Raw genomic sequence first — 25679 nt, forward strand, 5'->3', positions numbered from 1 at the left:
TTATGGGTCCTTGAGATGTCATGGAATAGATTTGACATTTTGTCCATAAAAATGTGCAGAAACCCTGCATGGAACAACATTGGCATGCATTTAGTCTCATGTTCCTGGCCACTTAATGACTCTAAGTCCAACATTTAGAGCTAATAGATACAATGCCTCCTTCACCACCTCATCTTTAGTTTGCCGCAGGGCAAGCAGGGTCCACTGGGTTTATCAGAGCTTGTTTGCTAAAAACTAGGTCCTGGCAGATACGGAATTTGCTTGTACTGATACTGATGCCAGTGCTTCGCATTAAGAAAAAAAAATGTTAATTTTGATTTGGCTGTTGAAAATTAAAGGTACTCTATGTAGTGAGTGTGACATTTTACAGTTGAACGAGACTAAAAGCGTGTTCAGACATAAAGCAAGCCAGTTATTTGGCGTCATTTGCAAAGACTTGACTGATGGATTGTGCTTATTTGTCTCAAACAGCCAGTGTACCAACTGCACAGATGTTAGCTGTATGCTAGCTATCAACAGCAGCTCAGGTGCTTTGTTTGGGTTTATCCTCTTCAGGGTGTGTTTTACAATCTGAGGCTGCAGTACCAGGTTTTAAGTGGTGAGTGGCATGGTAGCCAGATTAGTGCCTCACTCATATGAACACACCCACACACAATTGCAGCACCCGCCTATTATGGGCAATTATGAAGTGAGCTCATACACTAGCAAGCTTCTATGCATCTCAGCTTGCCTCATTACAAATGGACCATGGTCCCAGGAGCTGAATTATGAGCTGCTCCAAAATGATTAGTGTTGTTCCACTTGGAGGAAGAAAAGCTTTATTCGAGCAGAGGTATTTTACGTTGTAGCCATTAAATTGAAAGAATCTCTGGAACATTTTTGGCAGCAGGGAGGGATCCTGGCCCCCATTAACTGACGCTCTGCTATCTAAAATTGGCTGTGATTGTCTCTCAAATATGGATATAAATACTTGTTTTTACATGACAAGCTTGTTTTCACAAGTTTCCTCCCTTCTTAGCCCTGATGTGACACTACCTTCAGTAATGAACAGCACAGGGGTGTCCTTTTCTAAACAAGTTCCCCTTTTACACCCCAGTAAAATACCAAACATCAATCTGTCAGCTGTAATTACAGGAATCTTTGCATTTCACAAGGTACTGCGGGACAGTAGAGGCAGAGTAAATAGATTAAATTGGATGAAAAGTAAGACAGGATTTGTGAGTTGACAATAGGGTGTTAATAAGATTGTCTTTGTTTGGCATACAATGGCAGAGCAGGATTTTCTGTGGTTGATAATCAGTGCTTTTTCCAGGTTTGAACTATTTGGCTATGCAGTATTGAAGACAAGATGTGGTCACCGTTGTGAAGGGGAGCAATGAAGCTTAAAAGGATATGAACAACACACTAAGGATGTCAGTTTTAGTTAATCTTGATAGACCAACACCCAGTAAATAATAAGTAACCGCTTAATTCTTAAGGGGAAAAAAAGAAGAAGAAAAAAAAAGCAAAATGATGCGAGATACAAGAGGCCTTTTCCTTTAGTCTGGTGCTCCATTGCCTCACTGGTTTAACGCTGTATTGCAAGTTGCATTTTATTTTATTTTATTTTATGTTAGCTTTGCTGACAGACAGCCTGTTTGCCACACTAACGTACAGAAATATAGTTCCAACTGCCCACCCTGTGGTTTCCAGTCTTTCCTTTGCCTGGGTCAGGTGGGAGCCACCTGTCCCGGTAGTGGAACACGTTGCTGTGGAAACATGTTGGCCAACCTTCGGTCCCACCAGATCTGGGTGTTGTACAGTGCCGTAAACTGACAAAATTAACCGATAGACCGTGCTTAAACTGTCAAAAATATTGTTCACGTGTAAACAGTAACCCTCTACAATTAACCACTGACATCCCTGGTAAGGGTGGGCGATATGGACAAAACCAATATCTTGATATCTTTACCTGGAATTTCGATATAGGATATATATCGATATTTTCCGTGATAAATGAATGGCCGTTTTAAAAGGCGGTGGTCACAGTGCTTTCAGTTTCAGCCAGCCCCACTGATTTCAATTTCCAATATGCGGCCAGCCAGAGAGTTTGATCTGGCAGCTCAGAAGGATCACGTTTGAAGGAAATACAATAACATTTGAATAAATAAAATGTATACAAGTGTGCACATTAGCGATAGCGACCATTTCCGAAACTAAAGTTGCGGGTCACAGACACGGCAAAGTAAAATAAAGGTGGACAGTGAAGTGAATGTTCCGTTTTTCAGTTACATCCATTTTTCAGGATGAATGAACGGAGGATTACTTTTTTCCGTTGAAGTGAATACTTTGTGGAAAAGCGAGTTGTGAGATGAGTGAGCATGGATGAAATCAACCTACCCCTTTTGATGATAGTGACAAGGGGGAGAGGGTGGGCGGCTCAGAAAGAGGGACAGGGAGAGGTGGGGCAGAATGTGCCTGTGTGTGTTATGAAGAGTGAGTGAGAGAGAGCGAGAGAGAGAGAGACGGCAACTGCGGAGCGGAGAAGCTGGCGAGACAGCGTGCAGCAATGGACCATATCGATGTAAACGATGGCGTCGCATTCCATATCTGGTTTAAAAAATAATGATATAACCAAAATAGCGACATATTGCCCGGCCTTAATCTCTACAACGCACACACATTTTTTATTAGACACACAGTTAAGAGAGACATAACATAAATTTGAAAAAAAAAACATTGACCAGATTAAAAACTGTCAGTGTTGTTGGTGCATGACTTCATGTTGCTGAGCCACCAGGATGTCTAGCATTGATACCACAATATAATGAAATATTTTATTTATCTGTGCTGTGATGATTAAAATGTTTCATATGCATAAAATATGTAATATTACTTTCTCCATAATTCATTCTCTCTGTAGCTAATGGGTTTTTGATCCAGCGTATGATGCATATGACTGTCAACAAAAAAATAATCAGAGGCACAAGGATTTTACATAAAGCATTAATAACTGTACCATATCACAACAGGCGGCAAAAGTAACTAATGGGTCTGCCAACAAAAGCCTTACTGCTAGGTTTGCTTTTAAAAATATTTATAATGCATTGAACAGAAATATTGGAAGATGTCACCACTTGCTAAGCTATTAAAATTAAAATACCTCAAGCAACTCTTTTCCAGTTGAGCCTGCTTTATTCACCAAATTAAGCTCTCCTGTTTTCAGGGGTTATGCTGGACACCTGCTAATGACCGATAATGTTAGCCATGTTATTTATGCAAATCAAGTATGTGTAAAACATTGAAGTTGATGCTCAATAAATGTGTTCACATCATTTTCCACTGACAGTATACCACAAACTTCTTAATAATGACTGACTGAGTTATATTTTACTTATGTTTCAGTGGGAATGAATTTTGGGTCTCAACTGATGATGTTGGTACTGTAATTCAATATGTGCTATATCAAGCAATAAAAATAATTAGGAAAAATGTTAGATTACTTCAGTTCCAGCACCCTAACAAGCACTTTTGACCATGTTAGTGTACTATTGTTTGAGCCAGCTGGGAGCTGATGTTGTTTCCGATTCTTTGATGTGTTATTTTGATCCATCAGGGACTAATGTGTGTGTGGATTTGTAGATGACATTTTAAAATCTATATCCAAAGCTTGATTTTAGATTCTGCCTGGTGTGTATTTATAGATGATTCACAACCTGATTTCAAATGCAACTTCCTGACACAGTACTTTGGTGCGGTAAGTGATTCGACACTAGGTGACGCTACAGATGTGACCAGGGAGACATTAAAATCCAACAGTAATGCCTTTATTTCAAACAGGCCTTACATATGCCACGCTAACTCATCGGCACTCACCCCCATTCAGGTCTAAGGGCCCCCATTAACTATTAATCAGCCTGAGCATCCAAGACGGGTACTCGCAGCGCCCATCCCTGTAAGGCCCCCCGAAGACCCTAAATCACAGAAAGTGGAGGCTTGCTGTACGTAGCACTGCCATGACTGCAGGTCAGCACTACCAAGATGGTCATAGCTGTGATGGATGTCCAGCCTCTTTGGACCACTGCTTGTCTGTAGCTAAGATGAGAACAAGCTCTGTTTTTTTTCCTCTATACTCTTTCCTCTTTATGTCAGGCTTCCAATGGGCAATGGAGTTTCCTAAATGTAATTGCTCAAAACTGGTTAAAAAACTAACATGCAGGCAAATGTGACTGGTGAACAACAATTTTGAGGTGACACGTTATGTGCTGTGATTAATATTTGTTTACCATGGTTTTCCCCACATAAAATAAATAAATAAATAAATAAACTTAGAAAAGGGGCCAGAAACAATCTGTTCTTTCTTCCTCAGTCAGACTCAGTCTGTAGTGCTCCAAAGTTGGTGACGAGCAGAAGCATTAGAATGGTAAGTGTAGTTAGTGTTTTTTATTTGTTTATGTTGCTTGTCAGCTTGTAGGCTAACTGGCAGTGGCAGACACACTGTGTCAGGCAATTGTGAAACATACAAGCTGCTACAATGGGGCTTTGGTAGATAGTGGGAGGAAGCTCAAGGGTCTGCTTTTTTTGGTCACTATGCTAATGCTAACTCTCTGCGCTGACAGTTTCAGGCTTTTTTGCTGGTGTTCCCCATTGATAGGTGTTTCCCATAGTACGGAAGATAGCTTACGTATTGCTGATATATTTAACCTAGCTTGCCCATGGTGCGTTTGAATCTCAGATTTTAGGGAAATACACAGACATCGCCTCCTTCAGGAGAGGAATGTGAAAGCATCTCTCTAGCAACAAACTTTGCTCTGATACAAGTCAATATAGACAAGGTCAGACATTTTAGAAAACAAACAGAAGAAAAACACATTTAAGAGTGGAGGAGGGCTTCAGGAAAAACTCAGATTACATTTAAAGAGCAAATCCATTGGTTTATTTATACATTAAACAATTTTTATCATAAAATTGTGCTGTCCTTTACATTTTGCAACAGCAAATGTTTTCCAGTGTCTGAAAAATAGGAAAATTGGAAAAATACAAGAAGAGAAGAATAAGGGCTCTGTGATGGTCAGGGGACCAAAGAGCATTCTATTGTCCCTGGCACTCACGAGTGTCCTTTTTAATCTAGCTTTGTTTATAGCCCATTTGTTAAAAAGGTGTGTATCTAAAATGTGTTTTTTGATGTGTTGCCCTTTCCTTTTTTATTCTGTTTCAGTCTTTCATTAGAGTCTCCTTGGTATTTACTACCCACAGTTGGAATAAACAGTCTGACATTGACACAGAGCAAGAGGAGGAATTCTGATGAGTTGCCCACAAATGCTCAGAGTAATTACATAGATGTAACTAAAAGGGATTGGGATTCCATGCAAGGTGTCATCCAGAGACACTGGTTAAAGGATCTGAGAGCAGATTAAAGCCCTGGGAGGTCAGTGTTGTGCAGATACTGGGATAAGGACAGTGGGGAGCTGGGAATTTCAATATAAATGTAAAACAGTCTGGGAGCCACAAACAAGAGCTGTTTATTTAGAGGCTGACACTTCAAGGCAAGCACACGGATGCACAAGTACCTTTGCACACACACCAGACAGCCCCTCTCAGAAAATGATACGGTTTACATGGTCAGCCTGTTGATGCCTACTTCACTGTCTCAACAGACCCTTGAATTTGATTGGCTTCTGTTCAAGTACTGTGTGATGCCAACTGACAAACACTGGCTGAAAATTAACCCATCACAGAGTCTTTGAATTACATTTGGCAAACTGTTTTTCTCATTTTGTTTTAGCATTGACACAAGCAAACCTTTGTCTAACACTCGTTTCTACAGGCCTTTCTCTGTCTCATAGTAGTCTTGCATTGCCTATCACAATCTCCACAGCACTGCGTCAGAGCTAAAGAAAGGTCTGCAAGCACACATTGTGCTTTTGGGGGAAAAATGATCTGGTGTCTTAATATTTCCGTAAACCAATTACAGTCATCTTGAGCAGTGTTAAGCACAGAATGCAGTGATGGTGCTCTTGCAAAATAGTGTCAGGGGGAACTTTTTTGACTGAACATTTGCACATAGGTAGGCGTGCACTGTTTTTTTAATGGCTAATTATGTGATTCAACTTTTAGTGAATAAAAAAAGTTGAACACAATTTCATAACTGGTGCCCTAGAGGCCGAGCCTGACTACGCTTAGGCTGTGAAGGAACTCACTGGATCCACTAAAAGTACAGATGATTTGCTAGCTATAGGTGGCTCTTTCAAATCATTGATACGACGATATCACAGAACTTCTTGTGAAGTGGAACTGATCGAAACATTGGTAGTGTCAGTGACACTGGCCTTATATGGCTGCCAGAGAAAAAATGAAGCAAATCAGCTCCAACTGGCCATTTCAGAAAATGGATTAACGTTTAACATTAACATTAACAACAGAGGTTGTTGTTTCCTTCAGTGACGGGGATTTTGAAAACGGTAGCATGTAGATAGAAGGCAGGGAAAATCCTGCCCTACATAGTCGGCCAGTGGCAGGCTTATAGCCCCAGTCTACATCCAGTGACTAGCCTTATAGTAACTTGATATCATCAGGCTTTACAAAGATTACTCCAAGGATGTGAGTTTATTACACAGCACAAATTCCATTTATTATTTAGGTGTTTTGTTTTGTTCTTACTTTACATATTCCTGAAAGCATACCTTTTCTTACTTACAATTCATTGTTTTTTTCACCAAAATTGTGCTGTCATCCTCGGTCCAAGTGCTAATCTATGACATTTGTTTTTTCCACTTTCTCACCTGACAACCAGTGTGGCCACCACACTTTCCCTGTTTTTTTTTTTGTTTGTTTTTTGTTTTTGGTCAAAGTTTGACTTTCTGTTGCCGTGTTGTTGTTTTTTTTGTTTGTTTGTTTGTATGTTGTTGTTTTTTTTGCTTTGTTTTTTATCTGCTAATGCAGTGTAGAAAACATTGCTCATACTGACTACCTAGTTCTCCCTTTGCATTCAAACAACCTCACAGTTGCTGCTGCAAGGTGTATGATATTACCTGATGTTCAGAACAGCGAATGGAAATGTTTTTATGACTTCTCCCTGCTGCATTTTGCACAGCAAAATAATTCCAATTCTGTTAAACTCAAATTGGGAGTTACTGAAGCTGCAGACTGCAATAAATGTAGAGCACCTTCTCACCCCAACATCACATATTTGTGGTCAGTTCCACAGGGTCAGCTTTTCTGATTTGGCAGTGATTGCAGGTTGGAGCTTTAGAGGTAGATGCCTGCTGCTCCAGTTTACCTCCATGAGTGACTGTAAAAGCAAAAACAAAAAAAACTCTGTCAGGACAAACTGAGAGAAGTCCATTACACTAAAGTTGTGCTTTGGCACTAAACTGAGGATTGAGTATTGTGAAAACACTACTTTGGTGTCTGACTTTCTTCTAGGGGTTAGGGGTTTAGTCCTTCATCAGAATTGGTTCTTCTTGTGGTGATGAAAACCATTTGAGATCATTTGTGAATTCTGCCTTCCAATTTTGTGATCACTCAATAATGCAAGCCTACCTCTTACGCCAGGGCCACACTGCCAACGAAGTGCTGCGAAGCGCAGCACACCGAAATTCTCGCGCAAGCCCATTCTCATCGGACGCACATTTCTCCACGCCGGTCGACAAGCACTTCTGCTCTCAGCTGTTGTCTCCGTCACATTTGGGGCCATTTTTCCATCATGGATATCTCTCTCTGTTTGCATGTGTGTGTGGGCAGATACTGAACTGGCTACACTTGGGTGTCCACCTTTAAACTGTGCTGCCGGGTTGAAAATGTGTATGTAGCATCCATATTTTGCCAAAAAACAAACAAACAAAAAAAAACACTCAATACCTTTTTGTTAAATTCCTACAAAGTCTTTGCTATGTATTTCATACAAGTCAGGACAGACATGGATGTAAACTGTAACTTGACTGGTTGGCGGAGGCATACAAACGCAAGGCAGTAATTCTGGTTGCTATTATGATTTGACCAAATTGTTTGCTGCCAAGCATGACCCTTTATTTAGCATACGGCTCTGACTGACTCAGGCTGCAGGGCCATCTATGTCCTGTTATTTCAAGCCTCAGTTGTGGGCGAGAAGTAGGAGCTGTGTCAGGTTTGGTTTGTAAATTTAGAAACGACTGAGGTAGACCATTGACTGTCACAGCCACATACACAGGACATACCTAGTCCCAATCTTAATTTTTGCCTTCCATAAAGTCCCATCTTCATCTCCTTGTCTCCTGATCAGGACATTTTGCCATTGTTTGTGTTGCTTTATTCTTTCACTTCTTATAACTTTCCAGAAAAAAAAGGACACCCCCAAACTTTTTTTTGGTCTGATTAATTAATCTATTTATTAGGGGGAATTATCTGCAAAAGCCCTTGAGGGTTGATGGCAGAGGCAGATGGCAGTGCATGCAGATGCAATGGCCAGTTGCTCAACCTCTGCTACCTTTAATGAGATTTTTACTGAACATGTACCTATGACAGAAGAATCCCTTGCTGGAAATATGGTCATTTTCAATATCCCCTTGTCCAATGTTTCCACCTCAAAGTGCTATCTATCTATCTGTCTGTCTGTCTGTCTGTCTGTCTGTCATGTTTCAATGACACTTTATCTCTACGCAATTAAAGTTATCTCGGAGCAATCTGGAGTTTTCTTCCCCCATGCGGGGCTTGAGAGTGCAAGCGTTTCACTCGCATTTGCGACTAAAAATAGGTGTGTGCGAACTATAAAAAAATATTTAGGGGCACATGTGCGCTTAAAAAAACAGCCGAAGCAGCCTATATTTTTGTCAATAAAATAATATGATAATCTAACCGCTAATGTTGGAGGAACTCCAGCCACCTTCCCTCTTCCCTGTGTGACACGGTTATGGGCGGTTTTCCAAGCCACTGTTGGCACAATTAATATAAGCAGGGACGGTTTTTGCTATGGGCAATGTGGGCGACCGCCCAGGGCGCAATCTATGTGATGGCGCACGAGCACCCTCCAAAAAACCCCCTAAAACTCGCCAGTTTTCTAGACTACCGCTCATTTCCACATCAAGTTAGTGGAGTGGGCGCTGGGGCACCCCTATTATCACGTTTCAACCAGCAGCAGAAAGGAAAGGTGAATCCTGGCAGTTGTGGGTTGAACGGGGGTCACAGACAGGAATACGGCAGAGGCTCATAGTGCTCTGTGGCGCAAGATAATGGCTTACCGGTGACAGAGAAGTCCGACTCCAGGTCCAGTAATTTCCTCTTTCGTTGGTTGCCCAGAAGTACCTGGACAACCGAGCTGTGGCGGCACACAAGTATGTGACGTGTCAGAGAAGAAACGAGCCGTTCACATTTCTCTCTTTGTGTCAGGTAACGGTCCACAAACCCCACAGCACTTTAGGGACTGTTCTTTACTTGTCAGGGGAGGACGGTGCCTGGTTTATTTTTATTTTATTTTTTGATTTTATTCTGATCCCTCCTATGTTAATCACTTATTGATGCTGTTTTTGAAGTATGAATAAGTCAGTAAGTAATTTATTCCATTGAAATATCAGTGATTTATCTTTTTATAAATGACAAAAGGCACATCTGCCTCATTCTTGCTGTGGTATCATGATACCGTGATACTTTCACTGGTATTGTACCGTGGGGGGTGGGGCCAGGCTGTCGGCTGGGTGGGAATAAGTCAACGTGTGGTGGAGAAGAGGGACCGGGAAAAGCGGCGGACCTCCGGGGAAGCCTGCTCCGTTCTCCCCGCAGTTAGGGACCGTTTGCCACAGTACCGCTGCTGGGCAGGGTGGAAATAAGTCCTGCAGAGTTTCAGAGGACCTGGAGAATGTTTTAGGATAGTAATAACATTGTATAAGATAATCATATTGCAAAGATAATATATATAAGATAATAACATAGACAAATTTAAATTGCAATACTTTTTCAAAACTTGATGATTTTACCTTTCTGTACATTTTGTATACAAATTCATTAAATAATTTTGCTTGTAAATGTCTATTTGCATCATTACGGAAAACACATTATTTGATCAATTTACATTTTGCCCCTAAAGTTCTTTGTGCACTCCTTACTTTTTCAACTTAGGAGCACATGCGCTCCTTGGGAAAAAATTTAGCATCAAGCCCTACCATGTTTCTCTGAGCACCACAAGCAGTCACTTCAGGCCACAAGAAAAACACTTTTGTAATCTTTTCCATTGAGCTTAGAAATTGAATGATTTGTAAATACAGCGTATAGAGTGCGTTTGGTTGTGTTGCTGCTGTTGACAGTGATAAAACACACTCTCACTTAACCCTGGATCAAGATCTTGTTGTGATGGTTTTCAGACAGTTTCCAGACCCTGGGACTTCCAATAATGTTACCAACTGACCATTAAAAGCACTATGTGGTGGCATCTTAACAAGTTGCATCCTTCTTGTCTCTCTGCAGTTCTGGATATGGCACGTCATGTGCCCCTCTATCGGGCGCTACTGGAGCTGCTGAGGGCCATATCCACCTGCACAGCCCTAGTTCCTCTGCTGCTGCCTCTCTCTGGAGACCTGGGACAGGACGAAGAGGAGGAGGATGAAGAACACTCTGAGGGACAGACCTCTGTAGGGATGCTGCTGGCCAAGATGAAGACATGTGTAGACACATACACCAATCGCCTCAGGTGAGATGGTCAAAAAAAAAAGATGATTAGTGGAATAGTTTTTTTCCTCGGGTTTAACACTTAAAATATAAAAACCAAATGTTACACATGCCTATAATTATCTTACCCTTTGGACAAAGACAGGCTTTATGCATAAAGAGTGAGGTCTAATTTAATGCCTTGATCCAACCATAACCCCAACAGTCCAGCAAAACACACTCTAGTTTCATTCACTCTCCTCCTCTCTGCAATAGTGATGATCTGGAGATCTTTACATCTATAGCCCTGTTAACACTTGGCATTAAAATTGACCCTGGGTGATGTGAATATACCCCAAGAGACACCGAGGACGCGTTGAGATGCAGTCACTAAAATGCTTTTGGAGGTTGTCAGGCAAAGTCCACAAATGTGTTGTGTGTTTTATTACAACAGGAAAAGGCTTTTATTCTCACTCTAAAAATCCTCTATTCTGGGGAAAAAATAACATTGCCTTTGCTCTGCATAAACTGCTGTACCTAATGCACATTGATACAGCACCTAACCTAAGAGATGTGGCCACACTATCTCCACATGAGTGAACTCATCTCCCTCACCCACAGCTCTTGTAAGCTTATTGACAGGATGCTGTGCTCAGGTTTACATACATTATGCATGCATACATGCCAAGGTGCCTGATTATGAATGTATCTGATAGCATTTTCAGAAATAGCTGGCATAATGTTGTGTGGTTTGGTCCATTTGTTTCCCATTTACAGAGCTGGGCTGTGTATAAGCACAGGTTTTTATTTTAATTTTTTTCAGTGCACACACAGATTGGACAGCTAGCAGACCGTCAGGAGAAATTCACTAAATTTGTCAAAAGGTGTACTGATTAGAATCACAGACTGCACCCTTTAAGGGCTAGCAAAGTAAAAGTACACTGAAAAGAGACTTACCAAATAAATAATAGTTGTAGTAGTGGAAATCAAGTTGTCTTTTGTGCATATAAATCAATGACACATTTTATCTCCTGTTTTCTTGCTAACAATACAATAATCAGCAAATATTGACAGCAGGACACTGAGACAGAAATTGTCTTGTCAGAACACAGACTTTGCTCTGCATATGCTGAACACTGGAACGGTTTCTTGGTCCAAATACAGGCTGGAAAAAGTGTTCACTTTACAAATGTTTTAAGAGAATGGCTCCCAGATTAAACTGCTACTTCCCAGTAAGTTCCCTTGTACTACTTTGTTATGGTTTTTACCCAAAGACATTATGTTGAGATCAGACACATGGTTTATAGCCCTCCCCAACAGACAGGCATGTATGATGGCTTGAGAATCAATCAATCAATCAATTTTATTTATAAAGCCCAATATCACAAATCACAATTTGCCTCACAGGGCTTTACAGCATACGACATCCCTCTGTCCTTAAGACCCTCACAGCGGATAAGGAAAAACTCCCCAAAAAAACCCCTTTAACGGGGGAAAAAAAAACGGTAGAAACCTCAGGAAGAGCAGCTGAGGAGGGATCCCTCTTCCAGGATGGACAGACGTGCAATAGATGTCGTACAGAACAGATCAACATGATAAATTAACAGTAATCCATATGACACGGAGAAAGAGAGAGAGAGAGAGAGAGAGAGAGAGAGAGAGAAGAAGAATCTCCCATGTCATTTGTTGGAAATAAATATATATATATATATATATATATATATATATATACATATGTGTGTGTGTGTGTGTGTGTGTGTGTATATATATATATATATATATATATATATATATATATATATATATGTGTATATATGTATATATGTATGTATATATATATATATATATATATATATGTATATGTATATGTATATGTATATATATGTATATTGCCTTCTCCTGCCTTTGACATCTGTGACAGTGAGTTCTGTGATGTTGGCCCAGAGGAGCAACTGTTCACATGGCAAAGCCAAAGAGAAATTATGTTTTTTTGTTTCAGTAGACCTGTAACCACTTTTACTCTCACCCTGGTGAGTTTAAAAGTGAATATTAAATTAGCATTTTACCACATTAATTTGTAATGTACAGTAATTGCCAAAGAATCCCAAAATTTCTCCTGAAAACAAAAGAATTTCTGCTGACTGGTGTCAAGTTTGCATGTTCTCCCCGTGTTAGTGTAGGTTTTCTCCAGGTTCTCCGGCTTCCTCCCACAGTCCAAAGACATGCGCGTAGGGTTCATTGGTGACTTTAAATTGCCCATAGGTGTGAATGTCAGTGTGAATGGTTGTCTGTCTCTATGAGTCAGCCCTGTGATAGTCTAGCGACCTGTCCAGGGTGTACCCTGCCTCTCGCCCAATGTCAGCTGGGATAGGCGCCAGCACCCCTGCGACCCTGAACAGGATAAGCAGTTATGGATAATGAATGAATGAATAATTAATAATTTACCTTTCAAATAATTCTCACAAAAATGGATCTCTGAAATCTGAGTTATCAGACACCACCCAATATTACATTATGGCTGAATATCTATTTGTATGTGTTTCAGGTCAAAGAAAGATAAGAGTAAAGGTGTGGTGAAGACAGATAGTTCAGATCCAGAGCCAGAGGGTTTGACTCTGTTGGTGCCTGACATCCAGAGGACAGCTGAGATAGTCTACGCTGCTACCACCAGCCTACGGCAGGCCAACCAGGGTATGTATACAACACACATGTGGCTTTATTGTGAAGCACTTTGGCAGCTGACTTCACATTCTCTGCACTGTTGGGTTTAAATCGCAGCCTGAAAACAGTTGGGCCACAGCAATACATATCTACATCTGTACATTGGTGCTCATGTCAAACACAAACCCAGTTTCATGTAAAATGTATTTTGAATTTGGGATTTGAACTCACTTTTTGATCTGAATTATTTCAGCAAGTGCAGTGTTTATTGTTCAGGAGGTTTTCATCAGGAGCTGAATTATCCACATAGATCTCTTTCTCACCAAAACAAACAGACCAGGTGATTTAAAGCAGTTAAAACACTGAATAAAGCAATTTCACGTTACAAATCAGTGTTTCTCCCACAGGACATCACAGGGCCCACTTGCCCAGCACTTGCAAATGTGTACTCACCTATTTTCTTTTTCTTTCTGAATTATCCGCAGAGGTCTTTCCCTCTCCAAAACAAACTGACGCGGTCGGTAAAACCAGTAAAAACAATGAATGAAGCAGTTTCACATTACAAGTCAGTGTTTTTCCGAAGCTGTTTGGCATGTCAGAGATGGACCATTAGCCCAGCACCTGCTAATCTGTGCTCACCTTTTTCTCGGATAACTTAAGAATCAGATGTTCAGGAGGTGTTTACTGGGATCAAAATTATCCACAGAGGTCTCCCTCTCCAAAACAAACAGACCCACTGATATAAACCAGTAAAAATACTGAATTGAGTAGTTTCAGGTTAAAAAAAGTCTGTGTTTTTCTGTCTGATGCTCTCGCTGCTGAGGGGCTGATAACTACAGTGGTTGAAGCAAAAATACAAATGGCCCTACCCAGAGCCAGTGTTTGGTTTGTCTATTCTGAGCTACTGTAGAAACATGGTGGTGCAACACGGTGATCCCGTAGATGAGAACCCACTCCCCATGTAAATAAATAGAAATAGAGATAGAAAATGTTTATTTTTTTATATTTGATTTCCGCCAATATATCCCCCTAAATCCTACAAACTGGACCTTTAAATTGTTTTAGATATGTAGAAATAAAGAGAGAATGGAGATTCTTGTCGCTAACCATTAGTCACATCAATAAAGCAGGGCCATCAATAAAATGTCCGCCGCATGATGAAACATCACTCTTCCCCCATTATCGTGTTGCTACACAGTACTAATTACTCCCCACCCGCCCATTTCTTCCAGCTCCCTTCAGAGAAATTTTATGTTCTGTCCACATAAACAGTTATCTCACTGATCACTTAGGTAAGGGAATGCCATTAGATGTGGTGGAAGTGTGCTTGTGGGGGAATGGATAAAGATATATCATGTCACTTCACATAAAGAAATCCATACAATTAAGCCCTCCAGAATCACACCGAGTTGTGCAGTGTTTAGCACGAGGGCCCTGACAGATGTATAATCATTTAATTAGTACACAGTCTTTAAGAAGTATTTCTCAGAGATGCCATGATGAGGCAATAGTAGAAACATCAATGTGCCTGTTCTAACTGAACAAGCGAAATAAGCGATCTTCCTACGAACATCTTGTGTGCTTCCAGGGTTGGGTAGTAGTACTGTTCTTTAAATGGGCTTTTATGGAAATATGTACAGGTTCACTCTTTAGCTTAGAAATAGTAGTATGCCAAAATGATCCTAGTTACAGGTTCATTTAATAGATTTTCAAGAACTTTTGGCACACAGTCTTAATAAACAAGCAAACTCAACCCACTGATGAAGACTGCAAAATGTGGTTGAAAGCTTGAAGAGTATTTACTCAAATGATAATAGTTCTATATGAACAGAGAACCTTAATACCCTTATACAAATGTTAATGCATTGAGTGCACCTGATGAGATTACAGTAGATGGGTAGCTGCAGCCTGTATCATATGGTGCAGGTTGTTATCGTCAGATACACATGATGGCTGCAGTGGTGGAGTTAAGCCCTTCCGCTGCCCACTTGGGACACAGAACAGAGATAATGATGGGTGGCAGCGGGAACAGCTTGCTGTCTAAAAGTTTCTGTATTTTCTTTGCTTTTTCTTTATGATTCTTTATGATAACATCATATTCACCAAAGTAATTAAAGATAGATATTTGGGAACACACCAATATTGCTACAATGAAGTACAACATGGCAGGAAACACTAGAAAGCAGACAGGTTGTCGGGACATTTTTTAAGCCAGATTATATATACCTCTTAACTTTTAGGTAAAACTAAGCAGCACCCTCCGGGGCTAAAATATGAAGCCAACACTGAAGTGCCAAAAACTGTTGTTCCTCTAATGGCCACTTGAGGCTTGCTCCAAGAACCAATCAATCGCAGCAGACCCCATGTTAAAATGCCCAACTTTATAGCAGAAATAAACATGTTAACAGCCTGGTACAAAAAATGGTCTCTACACCTATTTTCCACATTCATGACTCCTGTACAGGGTGAATTTTTATATAACTCACCTGTTTCATTTTTTTTAAGGCTTAATATGAGGCATAATTAAGTTCATCGCCACTTGGAGTGGCAGGCTATCTGTGAAGCCTCACTGCAGTCTATGAGTCAGCTCCCCCCTCTTGTCTTAATTTGGTGACTTGCTCCAAAAATCCAAAATAGCGATGACTGCAATGCAGAACTTGAGGCTTCCAAACGTGAGTCCACAAGCCAATGGATGACGTCTGCAGACTGCATAAAATAATGGTTGCAGCCACTGTGATGTCACACATTGGTTTGTGGGCTCCTATTTTGAAACCACAAGTCTGGCCTTTTGGCATCTTTGATTTTTTTTTGGAGCCAGAATTTACCATATTTGGGCAAGAAGGTGGAGCTAACCCTAACACTAGCTGCTAGTTTGGTTAGCACTTTTCATTTACAGCTATGGTTAACTGTGATAATGCTATTTTTCGCTAGCAAAAAAAAAAGGCTTAAAACTACTAAAACAAAATGTACTTCCCTGAAAAACTGACCATGTTGGCGCTCAGTGATATCAAGTATAAGTAAAACCAAAAGTAAGCATATCCAGACAGTTGGTCATAACTTCTCATGGCACAAAAAACTGTACAGCATAGCTACGGAATGAATAGTAGGTCAAAATTAAGTATGTTTACAATGCATAGTTTGGCATTGAATATCTTAGTTTTTGCTTTTAAATAAATTCGGCAAGAGTTAGTTTGTCAGCCCGCCTGATGATCTGTCTACCTGTGCTCGTTGAATCGTTTGGCCTATTAGCGATGTTTCTGTGTTCTGAGAGTGTCCTGTAGATCAACCTAAGACTGTTGAGTCACAGTTGTTTCCACCTGTCTGCAGTGCTTCTTTGTGTGCAGGCCTGTATCTGGGTGTGTTTGACAAAGATTATTGCAAAGATTTGCTAAGGTGACTTTTCTAATAAATCGCTCTGTGACAAGCTGGAAAACGTTCTGAAGCTGATGCCTCTCTGCCACAGTTACTCTCTGAATGCCTCTTTCCTGTTTTCTCACTTTTGTCTTCTTTTGTTTCCACCCCAAACCCCCACCTCCTCACCAGAGAGGAAGCTGGTTGAGTCTTCAAGGAAGGTGTCAAGTCGACCCAAGCCTCTGTCCATCCTCCGATCTCTAGAGGAAAAATACGTAGCTGCCATGAAGAAGCTGCAGTTTGGTGAGTTTTTAATGTTTGCTTCGGGATATATATATATACTTTTTTTTTTTTTTTTCTTAGCACATTGCAGACAGGAGCACCTAATGCCTGTTAGTTTTACTTTGAGCACACATGTCAGCAAAAACTACACCAAAAACCACCATGCCCTTATAGACATCCTTCTTTCCCCAGATAGACACACACACACACACACACACACACACACACACACACACACACACACACACCTCTGTCCTCGTCTCCTGTCTGATCTCATACATAATGTCTTCATACCAGAACTCTGAAAGGGAGGCAGACTCAGGCTACGTTCCCATCCTGCTCATTCCTTTTGTCTTGTCCATTACTGTCCATTCAGCCATGTCATGACTTATTACACCAGTTCTGCAATTGATTTAGCAAGCAGCTTGATGTCTGAAGTAATTGCAAGTGACTGTAAACACTGTTGTTTCAGTGTGCGGGCAGAATAGAAATAGAAAGCTCAATACAGTGTGAGGGCTGGACTAAACTTACTATAACAAAACTTTTGATTGTATCATTGCGTTTCCGTGACAAGGGATATGAGTGTTGAACTGATGAGCTGGTTCCTCAATTTTTGACTGTTTTATTCATGGTTTGACTAGTCTCCTGCTGCAACAAGTTTTGCATTCAGCTTAAAAATGTTAATTTTTTTCTGTGGCTAAAAGCTAATGAAAATTAAATTTACTGGCAATAATAGAGACCAGTTGGACTGGAAGTTAAAAGCTTTTCTTTGCTTTAAGGATGTAACTTGTAACATTTTTGCATGTCTGAAAACAACTAGACCAATGTCATGCTGTATATTTTGTTAAGTTATATATTGACATTATCCTAAATATTTCCAATGATATTAAAAACTAAAGAGATCTGTCATGTCAGACGAGCCTGGTGAAACCATCCTAATCTCGCTTACCGGCCAATCACAACCGTTTATTACTTTGGGGCGGGTTATTTGAAATCATATCATCAGAATAGGAGGGACAAGGAGCGGAGTGAATGCATTTCATAAACAACCAACATGGCTACTGATTTTGAAACTGCGATGGTAAATGTGTTGAACGAATTGGAATGTATATTTTCTTTAAAAGCAGAGCAAACGGCTGCACTGAAAGCTTTTATTGAAAAAAAGGATGTATTTGCCGTCCTTCCTAGGAGTTTGGTAAAAGTTTAATTTACCAATTGGCTCCGTTGATCGTGAAAAAGATGGGACCTCAGTGAAAATCCAGTGGCTATTGTTGTTTCTCCGCTAGTTGCTCTCATGGAGGAGCAGGTCAGGGAAGCAACCAAACTGGGAATCACAGCCATGCAACTCGGAGTCCACAGTGAGGAGGAAATCCGCAAAGACAGCAACACTCTTTCCCAGACATCATCACAGCCCTTGCTTGCTGGTCTGTTTGCAGTGGCGTTGTGCTAGCCTACGTCACACGTTGCGTTTACTCTGATTGGTTTTCCGTCTTTCCAATTGCGTGAAGGGGCACTTTGAGTGACAGCTGTTGATACTGCCCCACGGGAATAGAGGAAATGTACACTCTGTGTCCAGACTCATTTGCGTTTTGCAAATTGGGTCTGGCAACGCCAGGCTAATGTCAGACCACAATCAGACCATGTCATTTGGTTGCTGTCCCCTGTCAGAGGCATCATATCCTCTTTGCTCATGCGTCAGTGTGGTGCTTTTCCAGAAGCTTTCATAAATTGACTGTTTATCCAGTTGTAAGCCATATTTTTATAATACATTTTTAGGTTGTTTTTATTGTGTTTTAATCAGATGAAGGATTTTTAAGGCATTGGATGTCTGGATCTTAAGTTATCAGAGAAATGAGCTGAGCTGACAGCTGCGATTCAGCCCCTGTCATGCCGAACCGCATGGGAGAAAACTTGAAACATGAAACTTTGTAATTTAGTATTTTAACTGGTTTAAGTGTAAGTACAAAAGTACACGATTTGAGACACAGCAACAGTGTTTGTTGCAGAACATGTCCAATGAGTGATCGCACTCTCCCCCAAGAAACACATTGAAAAACCTTTAAGCTTGACTTCTATATACTACTAAAATTCAAAAAAGAAAAGGAGGAAGGAGATTTCTTTAAAGGTATGTGCTTGACCACAAAAACATCCTTTCAATATTTGATTTCATTCAAACTTTCTTTTTGGCATTATCACCTTAATTGAATTGCAGTTACATCTGGCATCAAAGTAAACATGGCCAAATTGAGAAATGAATATGTTAATTTTGAGTGTTTACAGGTGGTAATGATAGTTTTTGTTTTAGTTAAGCTGAGAATGGGCATATTCTTTTGACACTTTTCTCCCTCTGCCCTCCTTTCTTTCCAGACACCTTTGAAATGGTCTCGGAGGATGAGGATGGAAAAGTGATGTTCAAGGTCAACTACCATTACATGTCTCAGGTGAAGAACGCCAGCGACACAAACAGCGCAGCACGATCCCGCCGCCTTGCCCAGGAGGCCGTCACGCTGTCCACCTCTTTGCCTCTGTCATCCTCGTCTAGTGTCTTTGTCCGCTGTGATGAGGAGAGACTGGACATCATGAAGGTAAAGCATCACTTCAACTTGTTTGGTGTGTACAGTTTTGTGTCCTGTGATTCACAGAAACCACTGCTTTGAGAAGTGAGTAAGACTGATGGAACACTTGTGTCTTGTGTAGTGTTGCTACATCTGGTGCTTCTACCATACAACTTGTCATGACAGCTCTTACTCATTCCCCCAGTGACATTTAATAAATGGCTCTCACCCCACAATTTGAGTAATGGCAATGTCTCCTTTGCTAAATGTCAGAATCCTCATCTGTTTAGCTCAGTTTCAACAAAATAACAGCAAGGCAGCAGCATACCAAAAACAAAGTCAGACACTAAATAGAAACAGATGAACACATCACTGCATTCCTTTTTTCTTTTATAGCATAATTTCTGTAGTCAGTGTTCGGTCGACAAAGAATGGAAGTAACTAACATGTAGGAAAAGTGGAGATATATATATATATATATATATATATATATGACAGTATTTTAAGGTAGCTTTTCTATGGTTTGCCATAAAATGTAGACAAAAGTTGCCAAATCATGCATTTTTAATATCAACAAAGACCATGAAGCACAGAAGGTAATTTTATCACAAAGCAGAACCATAATATACTTTAGACTAGCTGTGATAACAAAGTGGGGTATAAAAGGAAAGATCTTTGCCCACAGCCAAAAAACCTGTCACAGCAGTGCACCGTTTTGCTATGCAAACATGTTCATACAAACCTACCACCAAAATTAACTTTTCCCCCGAGAACAGCAGGGCCTAAGGAGCAGCATCAGCAGAAAGGGACAGTGGCTGATGAGGTGGAAATCTTATGATCTGTGAGGGGTCAGTGCGTCCCTGTACCTCACCCCTGCATCCTTACATCAGTACCAAAACAGCATTGTTGCATGTGTTCAGCCCTGTCACAGAGGCAGAGTTGGCTCCAGTTTTGAAATGCACCACACCAGACTTTGGTTGGAAGTGCAGTAAAAGTGTTGGGTCTGAATGTTCATGTCAAAATAAACTTAATGCATGAACGATGCTCGATGGCCCTGGAAAATATTGCAAATGTAGTTGCAGAGTCATCCCAGTTTTACAAACCCTGACACTGACAGCCCTACTCAAGAAGACCACTGTGGTAGTTTAAGCAAGGGTCAGGATGTTTGCATTTCTCCAAAAGAAAAACACGATGCACACTAAAATTGTCCTTTTAAGCCCCTCTAACACATGCAGTTTATCCCTGAAATGTTCTTTCGTAGTATTTAGCTTCCAGCCAGGCAACTTGACTTAATGTAGATTTCTTGAAGGCGTTTTTTTCCTGTAATCTAAAACACTTCTTCATTTCTGATTGATTGTTCCAGGTGTGTGACTACTGTAGGGTTATTCACGCATTCAGGTCAATAAGGCAGATGTATAGGTGTATGTCGGCTCTATACAGAACCTACGCCTTATCTTACACAACTGGCCACCACCGTTGTAGGCATTTAAACTTGTGCTGCAGTGTGTCTGCATCGCTTTGCAGTTACACCTCAAAAATGGTTGTCACTGATAGGGTTTCTGTGAAGTGCTTTAATTTTGATTGATTCTTAACACACCCAAAACACACACAAGACGTGGCTTACTGGCGACACTATCCAACACAATTACACAAATCGGCTCACAAATTGTAACTCATGAGGTTCACAGACAAAATGCTTTTGCTAGACACATTTCACTCACAAATAAAACATGCTAATGTTATTAGCACAAGCCTATGACATTTTATGTTGCATAAATTAACCTAGCGGCTGGTGGAGTTTTCCTATACTCATATAAAACCAGGCACAACAGTAGCATTTGACAAAGGTAACTTTACAAAATTCAGCTCCATTATAACTCACAAGGTTGATCAGCAAAACAATTATCTTATACTAGACACATTTTCCCCACAAATACAATATGCTAATGTTAATAGCATAAGCCTATGACATTTTTCATTGCATAAATTAGTGGACTTTCTGTACTTATGTGAAGCCAGCATAAGTCACACAGACGACTTGAAATGCTTGTGGGGGTGCTTTATTATCTTTACAATTTATTCTTTCTTATCTTTGAAATTAAGGTAAATAAAAGCTTTGTTTCTTCTGAGGGAAATGGTTTTCAGTTTACAAAAATAAACAGAAGGTCTGTCCCATCATAATGTGTAGTTACACCTCTGTGGAGGTGCACATCATGCTATGGCAAGGGTACGGCATAGGTATGGCAATTCAACGCAAAAGTATAAATCTCGCTTTAGTCCACATGTCCCACACACCACAGATACTACAGCCGACGGCAAACCAGCATGTACATTCTGCACCTAAGTGAGGGGAAATAACTCTCCACAACAGCAGACAGTGGTAGTCTGTAATCATCATTCAAAAGGGGAAACAGGAAGACTATCTTGAAGCGATTTAGCCAGTTAGTATATTAACAACACAATCCAGTGTTGAAAGAACAAAGAATATTTACTGTGCTCTAGTAAACGATTACACAAACCATCAGGAAACATTTCTGCTAAAGAGCTCAACGGCTTAAGAAAGACGATCTTACTTAATGTAACAAGTTTGTTTTGGTCTTGTTCCCTCTTGACTTAGGCTCTTTGTTCACTTTCTTCACTTCCATTTCTCTTCTCACACGCTGAGCTGAACTGCCAATCAGAGTGATTTAATCCACTGACCGGCTCTGCTATCACAGACACTGACATGCTAAATGGGCTAAAAAAAAAAAAAAAAAAAAAAATCCAACAGGGGCTGACGAGGGCCAATGGTGCAGGACACATCACAAAAACTAGGGTGACTGATGTTCTCCAGTGGCCCAACATTGACCGACGGCAGACCATTGGCTTGTGTGTCTAGTTTTTAAAGAGGAAGACTTGACCACTAACATTAGTCATGGAAAATGATAACCTTGCAGCTTTTCCTTTTGTATCTAGCAGCAAAAAAGTTGTACCGTGATGTGTTACAGTTAATTCGCCTTCCTTGACGTGGCACAACCTGCAGTGTGACTATTGTGCATGTGCACATCACAGTGTCAATATTGAAACGATTTCTCATGCAACCCTGATATTTGGGTCCTTATAACAGTTTTTAAGTGCTTGTGTTTCTTTGATTAATGAGCTAATCTCACTTATTCAGGAAAATAAATTGTCTTTTGCTACAAATGCCATGAGTGCTATAGATAGACCTGTACTCTTTCTCTGCTAATTTCACCCTTTAGCCTTGTTGTTAATTACATCAGTGTGGCTGTGGAAAAGCCTGAAAGAGAGTCAGCATCATTTCACCATGATAGTTTGCCGTGTGCCCTTTGTTTAATCCATATTTACTGTTATCAGTGCGTTCACCTTTCTTTAATTAACCCTCCTCCAGTATGTGTGTGATTAATAACCCTTTCTCAGTCTGTTTTTATCAAAGCTTCTCCTCTCTTTGTGTTTACAGGTTCTCATCACAGGCCCAGCCGACACCCCATATGCTAACGGCTGCTTTGAATTTGATGTCTACTTTCCCCAAGACTATCCCAACTCTCCTCCGCTGGTCAACCTGGAGACCACCGGCGGACACAGTGTGCGCTTTAACCCTAACCTCTACAATGACGGCAAAGTAAGTTAAAAAAGGCACAAAGTGTGTTCATGTTAGTCTGCAATCAAGCAAATGTACACATTATTGCAGATTTGAACTCTTTAAACCTGATTGACACAATTTGAGTCAAAAATCACATCTGTTTTCTCATAACACTGTGTTTAAGTTATAACTCAGGGAAGTAGGGGTGCCTTTTTGACCACTTGTATTTGGATTATGTATGCCCAAATTAAAACTGTTTTCATCAATTACTTAATTTTCATATTTGATACCGCATATTCCCTACCAATATAATAATTCCAAATTAGAAAAATTCTGAAATGAGCTGCTTAAAATGAAAAATAAAATTGCAAAATTACAACAGGACTTTTGCATTTAAATTTCAATTAGTCATGGTTTTGGTTCACATTTAATGAAACTTAAACAGAAATGGACTTTATTATGGCCACAAGCAATGACTACATAAGTAGTTCAAATCTACAAAAACAGCCTCGGATTGAGGGTCATTTCCACAGTCTGTATAGTGAGTAGGATAAGAAAAGTAACCTGCCTAGCTGTCCATCAGGAGCCCAATATGGCGTTGAAGTGTCAAACTAAACCCTTGTATCTGCAAACCTTCCTTGTCAGATGTCTAGTTTTTAATTAAACTTGACATTTGGAAGTGGACATCCCCTTGAGGATTTCTCCAGACATGCTAGAATATATCTAGCTCTCCTTCCATGGTCCTGGCTTCCTTTCATTGAGGAGTTGGGGTCAAGGTGCCTAAGCTCACCCCATCTGCAGCACCTCATTAAGCAGCCGCTGACAGTCTACATGTATTTTAATAATGGGCCCTGACAGCTGCTATAATAAATACCTGGGGCTGGGGTACAGCCAGGGGGAAGCTGTCATTCAGCAGGCTGATGAGGGATGAATGGATGGTTAAATGGAGGAAAGATGCATCATAAGAAGCTTGTTGCCGCAGGGTGTCAAAATTGAACTGGGACTCTTTTGGTCTTACCCAGCTGTAAGCCATGCAACAGGTTCCAGTTGAATCAGTACAGTGATTTGAAGTCAAAGACTTAAACAGGCAAATCAATGATGGGAACAGTGTCATTGGCAAACAAAGGAGTATTAATTGAACTTTAATAGGGACTAAAAGAAACTGCTTAATTTCAAACCTTGCTATTAAGTCTAATCCAACAATGGATGGAGCCATTATCAACTTATCATCAGTTTTTTTTTCTATGTATGTGTTTATCAGGTTTGTTTAAGTATCCTCAACACGTGGCATGGGAGACCAGAGGAGAAATGGAACCCACAGACCTCAAGCTTTTTACAGGTGAGGTAAAGATCCATCACGACAGAGTCACCTGTCTAAATGGATCAGCAGGGCTGTTGTCTGAGTCTTTGTGTCACAGGCTATAGTTTATCTCTGCCCTGTCATTACACTGCCACAGGCTCTGTATTAATGGGCTTGGTGTTTCAACGGCTGACATGAGGGATCCCTTTTAAAGCAAAGTTATTATTTTGCTTTGGTGACAGCGCGTGGGTGTTAATCAAGCCAAACACAAACCAGTATCATTTGAACCTCGAGGATATGCCTGCTCACACAGATCACTCATCTTTAAGTCAGAATTAGATTACATGTTTAGCTCAGATGCCATCTGTTTTTAGCCTGGATCTGAAAATCCTCAGTTTGTAGTTTTGTCCCTGATGACATTTCTATTATCTTGATTTAATTCATTTTTCTTTTAAATCATTTTCTTTAAATTGTGTATTTTGAAACAAGCCTGATAGACTGAGCAATATTATGTCCCCGCACCGGTGATACCCATGGCAGGAGGCATTATGTTTTCGGTTTTCCATCCACCTGTACATCCGTTTGTCTGTCTGTCCCTGTCTCGTTAATGTAATATCTCAAGAACACCTTTAAGGAATATCTTCAAATTTGGGACAGTTGTCCACTTGGACCCAGCAATGAACTGATTACTCAGGGGTGCAAACTTGTGCAAACTTTTAAGTGAAAATGGTTGTTTTGAATCAGAAATAGATCATTTGTGTGAATTGTGTAGATCTGATGAGTTTTTGAAATGAAGGGGTGTGGGGGCAGTCTGCGACAACAAAGATTCATGGTGAATGAGATAAATTAGTTCGAGCTGCTGAAATAGGCCTACTTCCCTACAAACTGTCATCACTATAACACATGATTATGTTGACCACGTTTCATTTTGCATTGACTCTGCACACTTTATGGCGGAATGCAACATATGACTGTCAATAATTGTATCGCAATACTTTGATTAATACTTGCCGTCTGAGGTTGCCATGGTTACACTTGCTCCATCTAGCTTGCGGAACACTTCATCTTTTATTTTATTACAAACATTCAACATCAGCACATCTGGAGATACATGGTTTTTACTGGACAGGAGAGGGATGGAAAACTGGAATCTGAAAAGTAACTTAAGCTGCCAGACAAATGCAGTAGAGTGAAAAATACAATATTCTTTTATGAGATGTAGTGGAGTAGAAGTATAAAGTAGCACGCAATAAAATACACAAGTAAAATACCTCAAATTTGTACAATACTTAGAGTACTTGTGTTCATTTCTATCTTTAGTTTAGATGAACAGATGAGGTTTTTGTGGTCAAAGGTC

At 40.3% G+C, this 25679-nt stretch overlaps 1 protein-coding gene across 7 annotated transcripts in view; it reads left to right on the plus strand.

Moving 5' to 3' along the window:
- Positions 1-25679, plus strand: part of birc6 (baculoviral IAP repeat containing 6) — a 143689-nt gene that overhangs the window by 96689 nt on the left and 21321 nt on the right. For all 7 annotated transcript variants that reach the window (XM_049601143.1, XM_049601146.1, XM_049601149.1 and 4 more), the window contains exons 65-70: positions 10414-10636; positions 13139-13284; positions 16798-16908; positions 19255-19472; positions 22900-23061; positions 24284-24361. In XM_049601143.1, coding sequence (XP_049457100.1) covers positions 10414-10636; positions 13139-13284; positions 16798-16908; positions 19255-19472; positions 22900-23061; positions 24284-24361 — 938 coding nt within the window. The remainder of the gene's footprint in view (positions 1-10413; positions 10637-13138; positions 13285-16797; positions 16909-19254; positions 19473-22899; positions 23062-24283; positions 24362-25679) is intronic.

This window comes from Epinephelus fuscoguttatus, linkage group LG16 (genome assembly GCF_011397635.1).
Source record: "Epinephelus fuscoguttatus linkage group LG16, E.fuscoguttatus.final_Chr_v1".
In the NCBI taxonomy this organism is placed as follows: domain Eukaryota; kingdom Metazoa; phylum Chordata; class Actinopteri; order Perciformes; family Serranidae; genus Epinephelus; species Epinephelus fuscoguttatus.